Source organism: Equus przewalskii, chromosome 1 (assembly GCF_037783145.1).
Source record: "Equus przewalskii isolate Varuska chromosome 1, EquPr2, whole genome shotgun sequence".
Lineage (NCBI taxonomy): Eukaryota > Metazoa > Chordata > Mammalia > Perissodactyla > Equidae > Equus > Equus przewalskii.
The window spans coordinates 179362177-179376548 of NC_091831.1; the positions used below are offsets into that span (position 1 = coordinate 179362177).

Consider the following 14372-nt stretch of genomic DNA (forward strand, 5'->3'; position numbering starts at 1 on the left):
CCACCATTTATCTTTGATGTACTTATTCATATGGTTTGGTTTAAGCCTGTCATCTTGATACTACTTTTTAATCTGTCCTGTATTTTCTGTTTCTTTTTTCCTCTTTTCCTGCCTTCTTTTGAATTGATTGAGGTGTGTTTGTGTTTGTGTGTGTGTGTGTGCATGTTTATTTTTGTATTCCATTTATCTCCTCATTCTTTTTTTTTAGTGGCTGATGTAGGCTATGGATTATACATACTTTATAATATTCATCTTTATCTTCTCATAGTATATTTTCAAATAATGTTAGAGCATTTTAGGTATAATGTAAAATCATTAATTAGGGGGCCGGCCCCATGGCCGAGTGGTTGGGTTTGTGTACTCTGCTTCAGCGGCCCAGGGTTTTGCCAGTTCGGATCCTGGGCACAAACATGCCAACACTCATCAAGCCATGCTGAGGTGGCATCCCACTGGGACAACCAGAAGGACCTACAATTAGAATATACAACTATGTACTGGGGGGCTTTGGGTAGGAGGAGAAGGAAAAAAAAGATTGGCAACAGATGTTAATTCAGGTGCCAATTTTTAAAAGAAAAGAAAAAATTTAAAATCCTAAATTACAACAATATACTTTCATTCTTCCCCTTTCATCTTATATGCTATTTTTGTCATGCATTTTACTCCTACCTATATTATAATACCCACAATACATTATTGTTAATTTGCTTTAAATAGTCAATATCAAATAGTATTGTATAAGTAGCATTGCCACGAACTATGTTCATGTCCCCCCAATTTTAGTGAGATATAGTTGACATATGACATTGTGTTGGTCTAAAGTGTACAACATAATGATTTGATATATGTATATGTTATGAAAGGAGTACCGTAAGTTGAGTTAACATCCATCATTTCACATAGTTACAGATTTTTTTCTTGTAATGAGAACTTTTAAGATCTACTCTTTTAGCAATTTTCAAATATTCTGTACACTATTGTTAACTATAATACATTACATCCCCAGAGCTTATAGCTGGAAATTTGTACCTTTTGACAACTTTCATCCATTTTACTCACCCCCCACCCCCAACACTCCGCCACCTCTGGCAGTCACCAATCTGTTTTCTGTATCTATGAGTTTGCTTTTTTAAAATTCCAAATATAAGTGAGATCAAACTGTATTTGCCTTTCCCTGTCTGGCTTATTTCACTCAGCATAATGCCCTCAAGGCCCATCCATGTTGTTGCAAATGGCAGATTTTCCTTCTTTTTTATGACTGAATAATATTCCTTTGTGTATGTATACCACATCTTCTTTATCCATTCTTCTGCTGGTGGACACTTAGGTTGTTTCCATGTCTTGGCTATTATAAATAATGCTGCAGTGAACATGGAGGTACACATATTTTTTCAAGACAGTGATTTCATTTCCTTCTGTTATCAACCAGAAGTGGAATTGCTGGATCATATGGCAGTTCTGTTTTTAATTTTTTGAGGAAACTCCATACTGTTTTCTATAGTGGCCATACCAGTTTACGTTCCTACCAGCAGTACACAAGGGTTCCCTTTTCTCTACATCTTCATCAACACTTGTTATTTTGTTGTCTTTCCAATAATACCAATTCTAACAAATGTAAGGTAATTTTGATTTGCATTTCTGTGATGATTAGCGATATTGAGTACCTTTTCATGTACCTGTTGGCCATTTGTATATCTTCTTTGGAAAAATGTCTATTCCATTCCTCTTCCATTTTTTAATCAGATTGGGTTTTTTTGCTATTGAATTGTATGAGTTCTTTATATATTTTGTGTGTTAAGCTCTTATTTTGTGTTGTTTTTGCTGAGGAAGATTCGCCCTGAGCTAATATCAACTGCCAATCTTCCTCTTTTTTTTTTTGTACATGAGCCTCCACCACAGCTTGGCCACTGACAGAGGAGTGGCGTAGGTCTATGCCTGGAACTGAACCCAGGTTGCCGACGTGGAGCACACTGATCTTAACCACTAGGCCACCTAGGGCTGGCCCAGATATTTGATTTGCAAATATTTTCTCCATTTCTGTAGGTTGCCTTTTCATTTTGTCATGCAAAAGCTTTTTAGTTTGATGTAGTCCCACTTGTTTACTTTTGCTTTCTTTGCCTTTGCTTTTGTTGTCAAATCAAAAAAGTGAAAAAATGTCAAGGAGCTTACCCCGTATGTTTTCTTCTAGGAGTTTTATGATTTCATGTCTTAGATTCAAGTGTTTAATCCATTTTGAGTTGATTTTTGTGTATGGTGTAAGATAGGGGTACAGTTTCACTCTTTCGCATGTGGCTGTTTGGTTTTCCCAGCACCATTTATTGAAGAGACTATGCTTTACCCATTGTATATTCTTGGCTCCTTTGCCAAAAATTAATTGACCATATATGCATGGGTTTATTTCTGGGCTCTCTATTCTGTTTCATTGATCTTTATATCTGTTTTATACTAGTACCGTACTGTCTTGATTACTATAGATTTGTAATATAGTTTGAAACCAGGAAGTATGATGCCTCCAGCTTTGTTCCTCTTTCTCAGGATCGCTTTGGCTATTCCACATCTTTTGTGGTTCCATACAAATTTTAAGATTGTTTGTTCTATATCTGTGAAAAATGCCATTGGGATTTTGATAGAGATTGCATTGAATCTCTAGATTCAATTGTAGATCACTTTGGGTAATAAGGACGTTTTAACAATTATTAATTCTTCCAATCCATGAACATGAAATATCTTCCATTTATTTGTGTCATCGTCAGTTTCTTTTGTCAATGTCTTACAGTTTTCAGGGTAGAGATCCTTCACCTCCTTGGTTAAATTTATTCCTCAGTATTTTATTCTTTTCGATGCTTGTATAAATGAGATTGTCTTCTTCATTTCTTTTCAGATAATTCATTGGTAATTTATAGAAATGTAACTGATTTGTTTGTTTGCTTGTTTTTGGTGAGGAAGATTGGCCCTGAGCTAGTATCTGTGCCAGTCTTCCAATATTTTATATATGGGACACCAGCACAGCGTGGCTTGATGAGCAGCATTTGATGAGCCCAGCAAACCCTGGGCTGCCAAAGCAGAGCGTGTGAACCCAATCACTCTGCCACCGGGCTGGCCCGATTTTTGTATATTGATTTTGTATCCTGCAACTTTAGTGGATCTGTTGGTTAGTTCCAACAGTTTTTCGGGGGAGTCTTTAGGATTTGTTATGTATAATATATCAACTGCAGAAAGAGACAGCTTTACTTCTTTCTTTCCAATTTGGATGCCTTTTATTTATTTCTCTCACCTAATTGCTCTGGCTAGGACTTCTAGTGCTATGCTTAGTGACAAGAGTGGGCATTCTTGTCTTGTTCCTGATCTTACAGGAAAAACTTTCAGCTTTTTACCGAGTATGATGTTAGCTGTGGGCTTGTCATACATGGTCTTTATTATGTTGAGGTACATTCCCTCTATATCTAGTTTGTTGAGTGTTTTTATCATGAATGGATGGTAAACTTTGTCAAGTGCTTTTTCTGCATTTACTGAGATGAATATGTTGTTGAATTTGGTTTGCTAATATTTTGTTGAGAATTTTTGCATCTATGTTCTATGATCTTTTTTTTTTTCCAAGGAAGGTTAGCCCTGAGCTAACATCTGCCGATCCTCCTCTTTTATCTGAGGAAGACTGGCCCTGAGCTAACATCCGTGCCCATCTTCCTCTACTTTATATGTGGGACGCCTACCACAGTATGGCTTTTGCCAAGCGGTGCCATGTCCTCACCCGGGATCTGAACTGGCGAAGCCTGGGCTGCTGAAGCCAAACGCATGCACTTAACTGCTGTGCCACCAGGCCAGCCCCTCTATGATCATTTTTAATGTCTTCTCTTTTTTATAAATTTTATTAATGTTCATATACCTAGTGAGTCCCTCCATTTGACTATTACTTTATCTTTACCCTTTAAGGTATCTTAAGTGTTATCTTACTATCAAATCCATCCTGTTTTGAAAAACAAACAAGGCATCTTTAAAGACAGGTTTCAGTAATTAGATGGTTTGTTGAGGTATTCTATTTTACTCTTTTTTCATTTATTCACCTTTTTTGTATTGTATGGTCCTTAGTTTAAATATAAATTTAATTCTATTTCTCATTGTATATAATTAATCATTTCACAAATAACCTCAGATTAATATATTTAAACAAATTAAAAATAATGGATAAGGGCCACCCGGTGACGCAGTGGTTAACTTCGCATGTTCCGCTTTGGCGGCCTGGGGTTTGCCAGTTTGGATCCTGGACGTGGACCCATGCACTGTGTGTCAAGCCATGCTGTGGCAGGCGTCCCACATATAAAGTAGAGGAAGATGGGCACGGATGTTAGCTCAGGGCCAGTCTTCCTCAGAAAAAAGAGGAGGATTGGCAGATGTTAGCTCAGGGCTAATCTTCCTCAAAAAAAAAAAAGACAAAAGGAAAAATAATGGATGAATACATGTAGGATCTGCATTTGAGATCACCATCCTGTGTCCACTTTCAGGATAATTCTGAGTCATTCATTCATCACTGCTCTTAAGGCAACTTTAGCACTGATTTTAATACTGCTGGGGCCAGTCTGGTGGTGCAGCGGTTAAGTTTGCATGTTCTGCTTCTCGGCAGCCCGGGGTTCACGGGTTCAGATCCTGGGAGTGGACATGGCACCACTTGGCATGCCATGCTGTGGTAGGCGTCCCATATACAAAGTGGAGGAAGATGGGCACAGATGTTAGCTCAGGGCTAATCTTCCTCAAAAAAAAAAAAAGTACTGCTGGTCAGAGAAATAGTGGTAACTGGCAGTTGTTACCATCGTCTTTGGGACCTGTCAATTTGCGTGACTCTTCAGTTTTAAAGGGATCATCATCTGCCACATTGAGTCACCCTTTACAGCAATGAAAAACATTATGCTTCTAATACTGAGTCACTGAAATAGTAAATCCTGCTGGTCTCAAGATTCTAGTTTTCCCATGCGTGTTCTTACGGCTATTTTGCAAAGTATTAACATAGCAGGTCTAAGACTGCTGTATTTGGAAAGGCCTGCTTACAGGGTTAGCTCTTGGCTGGCCTCTGGGTACTAGAACTTCAGGAGGATTCTCACCATTCCCTAACTGATCAGAGTGGTTGACTGTGCTTGAATTATTTGAGCAAACAATATGGTTTATGCTGAAGACCTGCTTTCCTTCTGGGAGTCTGGAGTTTTGGTATGTACTAGGCAGAGGACCAACCATGACCAACCCCCAATAAAAAGCCTGAGCACTGAGCCTCTAATCAGCTTTGTTGGTAGACAGCATTTCACATGTGTTGTCACAATTTGTTGCTGGAGGAATTACGTTTGTCCTGCGTGACTCCACCGGGAAAGGAGCTTGGAATCTTACCTCAGGTTTTCCTCCAGACTTTGACCCGTGCGCCTTTTCCCTTTACTGATCTTGCCTTGTATCCTTCTGCCGTAAGGAATCTTAGCCATAAGTAAAACTACCAGCTGAACCCTGAGTCCTCCTAGCAAACCCAGGGGAGATCTCAGGGACACCCCAACACAGGTATTGTGGCTATGGGTTAGATCGTTTTGTGAATTTTTGAAAAGTGAATATATAATGAGAATTATTTATTACATTTGTGTTTTTAAAATTAAATTTACCTTTCTTTCACTTTAGAGAGGTAACTGAAATTCGTGAAGTCAACAGAAAATCAGTTCCCCGCAATTCCCTAGAAAGTGCTGAGTACATTAAAGTCATAACAGGTTTATTAAATGCGAAAGACTTCCGCGATCGAATTAGTGGGATTAAGCAGCTTTTATCTGATGCTGAAAGCAATCCAGATCTTGTTATTGGAAACATTGTGAAGGTGAGAACCTGTCAACATTAATTTTCACTTTTAAACTGTGGCTAGGAAACTTCATTAGTGTAAAAAATTGCCCTAAATCTTAGTACTTTATACTGTTAAAGTATTAAAATAAACTTCGTGAAAAGACTAGATTGCTTAGGTTTTGCTATGTTAAAAACATTCTAGAGCAACTCAAAGTAATTGGAAAGACATAAGTAAGAAAATAGCCACTTGTCTGAATCCTCCCAGTAGATGGTAACTCCTCGAAAGCTCTGAGCTTTCAAGAGACTTGATATTACTTAAGAATAGATATTAAAATTTTTCATATGTAGGTTCAAAATCTGTGTATGCTAATTTATATACCTACCTTTAGGAAGGCAACCAGCAATAAAGAGGGAGATAGTAATAAATGTTAGTGGTACCCAAGCATAGATTATTTATGCTTCATCAAAGTTTAGTTCAGTTAATTCCGTTAGTAATCTGTTAATTAAATTCCGTTTTAAATTCGTGTTATGTGCTTGGCAGACATTCCACAGCTACTCTTTTAATTCCGGTGGTGTTGCCTCTTAATTTTCAGAAGAAAAGTACCACATTACCGTGTCATGGGAATCAGAGGGTTACATTTTCTATCTGTTGAGTCAAAGTAAATCTCTTAGGAAGAGTATTTTTAACATGAAAAATTTTATTTGTGTATATTAACTTATAGTTTTTATATTTAATATATAACTAATATATTAACTATTACTATATAATTAGTAACTATAAATATTAGCTGTAACTGTTACCACCCAAGGTGGGGTCGTCTGCCTGCCACAAGACATGCCAGTAGTCGAGACGCAAGGTGGTAGGAGAGAAAGTGTTTTACTACAGCTTGCTAGCAAGGGGGAGAGATGGCTGGCTAATGCCCAAAAGAACCATCTTACAGAACAAAGACTACAGGCCAGTTATATAGGGGCTGGTCTCCAGGTGGGGGAGGTATCTGGTCTCTGGGTGGGGCAGACGTCTGGTCTTAGTTCCTGATAATCTTTTGTTTTACTGCATATGCAAAGACCAGAGCAACACCCTATACCCTGATTTAGTTTAAAGATATTACGAATCAGAGGTCATTCAAAGTTATAATATGGTCTCTTTTCTACAATACGGCATCCCTGTGTCCACCTTGTGCTGAGCCAGTATCATTACTGTTAACTAATAATTATTAGTTAGTAATCCCAGCCTCCCAGCATAGCTCTTCGCTCACCTGATGTGACTGAAGAATGGCCTAACGTTCACTTTATGCATCTTCAATTTATGAAAGTTAAGAATTCTGAAGAGCAGGGAATAATTGTTAATGTAATCAGGACTCTGAAGTTGCATCTGAAATTCTCACGAGAAGCCTAAACTGAAACTAGGTCAAATATCTGCAGTAAAACATTCTGTTAGGAATAGAGATAAAAATAGAAACTTTTCTTAAGTTCTTGGAGTTAGCTAAACTAACCTGCACCTTCCGTAAGAGCATTTTTATTGCCTTTACAGTCAGTCAGTCATCTGCCTGCTGCGCCAAGTTTCTCAACCTTAATTTATTAGAATGTCTTTTTGGGTGATTTTTTGAAGCCTCCTCTTTTTGATCCAAGAAGATTTGACACTTAGATTTAGGATCCAAATTTTTATAAAGTTCCTGTTATATAAGTTTAAGTTAAATGTGATGTTATGTGTGTATGTTTTTAAGCAGTATATTTCTCCTTTAGTGGGTAAATACTATGAAATGTCAAAAGGAGTTTAACTGTAATAGCTATAAATATTATTTCACTTTAAATAATTTACCAATTTACTTTCAGATCTTTGATGCTTTTAAATCTCGGCTTCATGATTCCAATAGTAAAGTAAATCTGGTGGCTCTAGAAACAATGCACAAAATGATTCCTTTGCTTAGAGACAACTTATCTCCTATAATCAACATGCTAATTCCAGCAATAGTAGATAACAATCTGAATTCCAAGAATCCGGGCATCTACGCTGCTGCCACAAATGTTGTGCAGGCACTGAGTCAGCATGTAGGTAAGAAATCTCACTTTGGCACTCAAATTATTTTGACTTTACTTTCATACTTTCTGATTCTGCATGTTATTTATAATGCTGAAATCCTAGCTATTCAATTTTTGTCAGTTAATGTTGTGATAAAATTTTTTCTTTTCTCACTATTTTTAATTATTTTTAGTGCTTATATAGTGTCCCATTAAATTGACTTTCTCTTCCCTTATCTTTGACATTTTAATTTTTTTTCCTACCTCAGCCTCACATCTGATACAAAATTAACTCAAAATGGATCATAGATTTAAATGTAAAACTTTTAGAAGATAACATATGAGAAAATCCTGAGGACACGTAGGACTTGGTGAAGAGTTATTAGCATGACAGTAAAAGCATGATGCATAAAAGTCGATAAATTGGACTTCATCAAAATTAAAAACATTTGCCCTGCAAAAGACCCTATTAAGTGGATAAAGAGGCAAACTGCAGATTGGGAGAAAATATTTGCAAACCACATATCTGACCAAGAACTCATATCTAGAATATATAAAGAACTCTCAGAGCTCAACATTTAAAAAAAATCCAATTAGAAAATGGGGGCCGGCCCCATGGCCACGTGGTTAAGTTTGTGCGCTCCACTTCGGCGGCCCAGGGTTTTGCCAGTTCGAATCCTGGGCACGGACATGGCACTACTCATCAAGCCATGCTCAGGCGGCATCCCACATGCCACAACTGGAAGGACCAACAGCTAAAAATACACAACTGTGTACCAGGGGGCTTTGGGGAGAAAAGGGAAAAATAAAAAAAAATCTTTAAAAAAAAGAAAAGAAAATGGGCAAAGACATAAAGAAAGATTTCACTGAAGAGGATATAGTACACTATGGGTGGCTAATAAACACATGGAAAGATGTTCAGCATCACTAGTCATTAGGAAAATACAAATGCAAATTAAGACCACGATCACTACACAAGTGTGTTAGCCTTTTCAGGCTGTTGTAACAAACTGCCGTGGACTAGCTGGCTTAAAAACAACAATCGCTTCCTTCTCACAGCTCTGGAGGCCGGTCAGTCCAAGACCAAGGAGCCAGCAGACTCGCTGTCTGGTGAGGGCCTGCTTCCTGGTTTGCAGATGGCCCTCTTCTGGTTGTGTCCTCACACGGGGGAAGGGGCAAAGGAGCTCTCTGGGCCTCTTTTATGAGGGCACTAATCCCATTCATGAGGGCTCCAGCCTCATGACCTAATCACCTCCCAAAGGCCTCATCTCTAAATACAGTCACATTGGGGATTGGGTTTCAACATATGAATTTTGGGAAGACACATTCAGTCTATGGCAAGTAGTAGAACAGCTAAAATTAAAAATAGTGACAACACCGAATGCTAGCAAGGTTGCACAGAAACTGAATGTCTAATACGTTGCTGGTGAGAATGTAGTTTGTTATAACATGTAACACATAAAATGGTATAGCCACTGTAGAAGATAGTTTGGCAGTTTCTTAAAAAACTGAACATGCATTTACATGTAACAAATCAGCTGCATTCCTAGGCATTTATCCCAGAGAAGTGAAAACTTATATCCATGAAAAGACCTGTACATGATTGTTCATAGCAGCTTTATTTGTGATAGCCAAAAGCTGCATACAACCTAGGTGTAATTCAGTGGGTTAATGGTGGAAAAAACTGTGATACATCCATACCATAGAATACTACTTAGCAATAGGGGGCTGGCCCGATGGCCTAGTGGTTAAGTTTGGCATGCTTCTCTTCGGCGGCCCAGGTTCAGTTCCTGGGCGTGGACCTACACCACTCGTTGGCAGCCATGCTATGGCGGCAACCCACGAACAAAAGAGAGGAAGACTGGCACAGGTGTTAGCTTAGAGTGAATCTTTCTCAACAGGAAAAAAAAAATTAAAAAGAAAAAGAATACTACTTAGCAATGAAAAGGAATGAGCAATTGATACATGCAACAATTTGGATGGATCTCAGGGTCATTATGCTGAATGAAAAAGCCAGTCCCCAAAGGTTACATGCTGTAGAATTTCATTTGTATAACCTCCTCAAAATAACAAAATTACAGAGATGGAAAACAGATTAGTGGTTGTCAGGGTTTGGTGGTTCAGGAGGCGGGACCGGATGTGACTGTAAAGGGGTAGCACCAGGGAGATCTTTGTGGCGATAGAATAGTTCTGTATCTGGATTGCAGTGATGGTTACACAGATGTACACGGAATAAAGTGACAGAGAACTATATACACGTCGTGCACCGACGTCAGGTTCTTGGTTTGGACATGTACCATGATTTTTTGAGATGTAACCTTTGGGTGAAAGTACGCAGGACCTCTCTGGACTATCTTTGCAACTTTCCATGAATTAAAATTAAAACTTTGAAAAACTCAGTAAATGTAAAAACTACCCCCCAAAAAGTAAGTATTTTCCTCTTTTTTTGATAAACCTATATTACTATCATTTGGAATAAGATGCTTAGGAGATAGGCAATTCTTTTTCTTTTTTATACTATATGATAACTCCTTTAATATTCTGTGAGGTATTTTTATTTCTCATTTGCTGTAAGAACATTACTCTGTTAAGGTTTTATAGAGAATTTTAAATAGTGACTAACTGTAGATTAAAGAATCTTTTTAACACATTTGCATGAATATTTTTTCCTTTCAATGCTATGTAATGGAAAATAAGATATAACTCTTTAAACATCCGTCTCTGTGTTATTCTTTTTATTTAGATAATTACTTACTTCTACAGCCATTTTGCACAAAAGCACAGTTTTTAAATGGAAAAGCAAAACAGGATATGACTGAAAAGCTTGCTGGTAAATGTTTTTTAATTGTTATTTCTAAAGAAATATTTTATTAACTAAGAATAAACTGACGGGCATTTCAGTTTAATTTTAGGATAGCTACCAAATTCGATATCACTACCCATGAAACAGAAATACATTGCATACTGATTCATAAGAGGACCCTTTAAGACTTTTACCCGAAAAATTTTCTTCGAAAGAATTTTATCTGTTTTTTCCTGGTAAATGTTTAATCTTCCTGTTAGTAGAAATAATATAGGAAAAATAAAAAGACATTCAAATCAAATATTAGTGCTCATAGAAGATGGCTTATTTCAAATCACACATTTGATTAAAGTTCCATGTGTTAAAAATTATATAAATTTTTAATTTACTAAATTTGGAAAACATTGGGATGAATTTGGGGTTTGATTCCTGTATATACTGCTTTTGCCTGAACTAATCGACCTGTGTATGGAATTCTAATGCTTGAAGGTTCCAATCTTTGTGGGGAAAGTTTCAAACCTTACTTTTTCTAAAATGCCTAACATTTTAGGACACATGGCATAAGGAAGAAGCTTAGTATATTTTATATGTTTTTTTAATTAGTGGAACTTGAATTTATTTTTTTTGAAAACCTCGCTGTTTACCATATTTTTGTGTTTCAGATATTGTTATGGAACTTTATCAAAGGAAGCCCCATGCCACAGAACAGAAAGTGTTGGTTGTTTTATGGCATCTCTTAGGGAACATGACAAATAGTGGCTCTCTGCCTGGAGCTGGAGGAAATATACGAACAGCCACAGCTAAATTATCCAAAGCACTTTTTGCACAGATGGGTCAGAATCTGTTAAATCAGGCTGCGTCTCAGCCACCACATATCAAAAAGAGTTTAGAGGAATTGCTTGATATGCAAATTTGAAATAATTATGGATCTTTGATGAAATATGGTATGATGAACAAAACTGTTTACATGATGACAAATGGAACTTTTTTAGAGTCACGTTTTCAGTGCCTGCACTTCTCATCCAGTAAGTTAAGTCAATGGCTATTTTTATTTACAGCCTATGAGTACACATCTGTCTTATATCAACCCTATCACTTGTAACCATCACACAAAAACCCAGAATAATTAATATGACCTAATATTCATGAAATCTGAGGCACATGGAATGAATCCAATTTTAATATTTTTGAAAAAAGTCCTGCTCATTTGCACTATTCTATAGAAACTGCAATTTGTTGCCCTGTATGTACAATTAGATTTGTAATTAAAAATATACTTTTTATTATGTAATCATGTTCTGCTATGTCTCTTTATTCAGCCTTATTTTATAAAGTGGAAGGAAAGTCATTGAACTATGTTATCACAAACTAAGTTTTGTGTGCTGTTTGTGAAAAACATGTATTTCTGAAATCAGTCCGCTATTATGATTGTGCAGTATTAGCTTGCTTTTGCTGCTGTGTTAATGTGATATATTTGCTTACCATTTGGGTTTAATCATCTACATAATTGTGAAAATTAACAAGTTATAATAAAGCATGATGACCAAAGTTTTAGGAAATATTTACACATTTAAATGCACGTTTAAGAAAACGTGTTGAATGTAACTTCCCTATTTTTGTGTGCAAACACTAAACTTTATTTCTGTATGTTCTGACATTTATAAAGGTGTTATTTTGCTGCCCAGTTGTGTAATTCTCAAAAATAGTGCCAGGTCTTCTATAGCTTCTCTCAGAATTCTTGGGCTACAAGTACTGTATGCATCTTAAAAAAAGAAAGGGAATGTTATAAAATAAAAGGATTTATTTCTGTAGATGTGTGAGAGGTGTCCTATTTTTCCAACTTCCATAGATGTTAAAACAAAAAATATATATTTTGTAATGTTGACCGATCACTTTCACTTGATGCACTTGATACAATGTTGACCTGTCTCTGCTGACCTCACAGTGGACTTGGGTGCTAGTTCCCGCTTTGCAGGAAATGGGCAAGTCCCTCGCCAGGACCAGGCATCAGTTTTCTCATCTCTAAAGTGTGAGGGCTCAGCTAGATGACTTTTAAAGGTCTCATCTTATTCCCATGTTATAGTTTCCTCTAAGATCACTTTATTACAATTGTGAACTATCTTCTTTTTTTTCACTTCTCGTGTCACTGACCAGTTTTCTAATGTATTTGGCTGATTTTTAAATTGTGATTCTTTGTATTAATCCATGTCTTCTGAGGAAAAAAAAATGGGTTTTACTGCCATTTGAAGCTAAGCTGAACGAAGAGTAAAGACTTGGTTACTTTTTATAGGCACTGTTTTATAGTTACATACATACTTGTGAAATACTTTATCTTCTCTTCTAAGTGTATTTTATTATGTTCCTATAGTTTAGGTCTGAAGTTGGCAAACGTTTTCTGTAAAGGACCAGAAAGTAAATATTTTTGGCTTTGTAAGTCAGAGAGATTGTGGCATATTTTTTGTTTTTGTTTCTTTAAAACCCTTTAAAAGTGTAAACAACATTCTTACTCAGGCCAGACAGAAGTAGGCCTGTGGCATAGTTTACCAACACCTGGTTTAGACCTGTTTGACCTCAGCTATAAATCTGAAATCCTCCTTCAATTTTGCCCCAACCCTTTATGACATGCATCACTGAAACAATAGTTAGAGATTCCAAGTTTTATTTTACTTTTGATGACTGCCCTTCTGTCGTTGCAACTGTGCCTACTAAGTTTGCATTCATTGATTGTTGGATATATGGAAGGTAAACTTTAAATTTCAAAGGCAAAAGAAGACCATTACTTTAGGTATAAGCTTTATTATCCCTTATTTTGAATAGATATAGTTTGAATTTTGCAATGAACAAAGTACAGCGAATATAATCACTATCACGAAGGTGGAGACTTCACATAATCTGCGTGCTGTCTTTGATTATAAAGAAAATAGCCATAATGTACAAGTCCCAAGCCTTAAAGGTTTTCTCTATTTTAGTAACTTCTTGATATTGACCACTCAGAAGTCTAGCTCTCTGTTAGCAAAAACTGTTATCAACCCAGAAGTCAACAAAGGATGGGAGACTGATCACTGACTGAGAGAATTAAAGAAAAGCTGAAGGCCTGAAGAAATTGGAATAAAGGAATGTTTTTTTACAAGCAGTGATAATTATAAAAGTCTAACCCTGCCAGCACTGCAACTATAAAACAAGAGAAGAAAAATTTCATGTGGCATATTTACCCAATGAAACCCGCATCGTATAATCATTAAAAATGTTTTTAAATACTTTAATCACAGGACAATGTTCATAATGTGTTAAAGGAAAAAAAGCCTGACTACAAAATAAGTACATTATCTCTATCAAATATATATGCACACAGAAAATAGAACTGGGATTACATACACCAACATGTTTATGGTGGTAAACCATGGGTAAAGAAGTCATTTTAATTTTTTTCAGTGTACTGCTCTGTAATTTCTGTTTTTTCAAAAATGAGCAACATATATTGCTTACGTAATAAAATTTAAATTACAATAAATGAAGGTAATATAAAAAAATGGCAAAGAGAGAGTAGTGAATTTCAGAAAGTGCTAAGGGAGGTAGACAGTGATGTGAAGAGAAGGGAGACGAGGGAGGGAAGCAAGATATTACAAAGGTAAGGATCCTAAGACTGATTCAGAAAGCATGGATTTGGAACTGAGTTTTATTATTTTTATTTATTATTTTTTGGTGAGGGACATTGGCCCTGAGCTAACATCTGTTGCTAATCTTCCTCCTCTAT

At 36.5% G+C, this 14372-nt stretch overlaps 1 protein-coding gene across 4 annotated transcripts in view; it reads left to right on the forward strand.

The window, feature by feature from the left end:
- Positions 1-12429, forward strand: part of TOGARAM1 (TOG array regulator of axonemal microtubules 1) — an 84339-nt gene extending 71910 nt beyond the window's left edge. For all 4 annotated transcript variants that reach the window (XM_008534943.2, XM_008534942.2, XM_008534941.2 and 1 more), the window contains 4 exons: positions 5644-5833; positions 7630-7849; positions 10559-10645; positions 11281-12429. In XM_008534943.2, coding sequence (XP_008533165.2) covers positions 5644-5833; positions 7630-7849; positions 10559-10645; positions 11281-11534 — 751 coding nt within the window. In that variant the 3' untranslated portion in view covers positions 11535-12429. The remainder of the gene's footprint in view (positions 1-5643; positions 5834-7629; positions 7850-10558; positions 10646-11280) is intronic.
- Positions 12430-14372: the final 1943 nt, after the last annotated feature.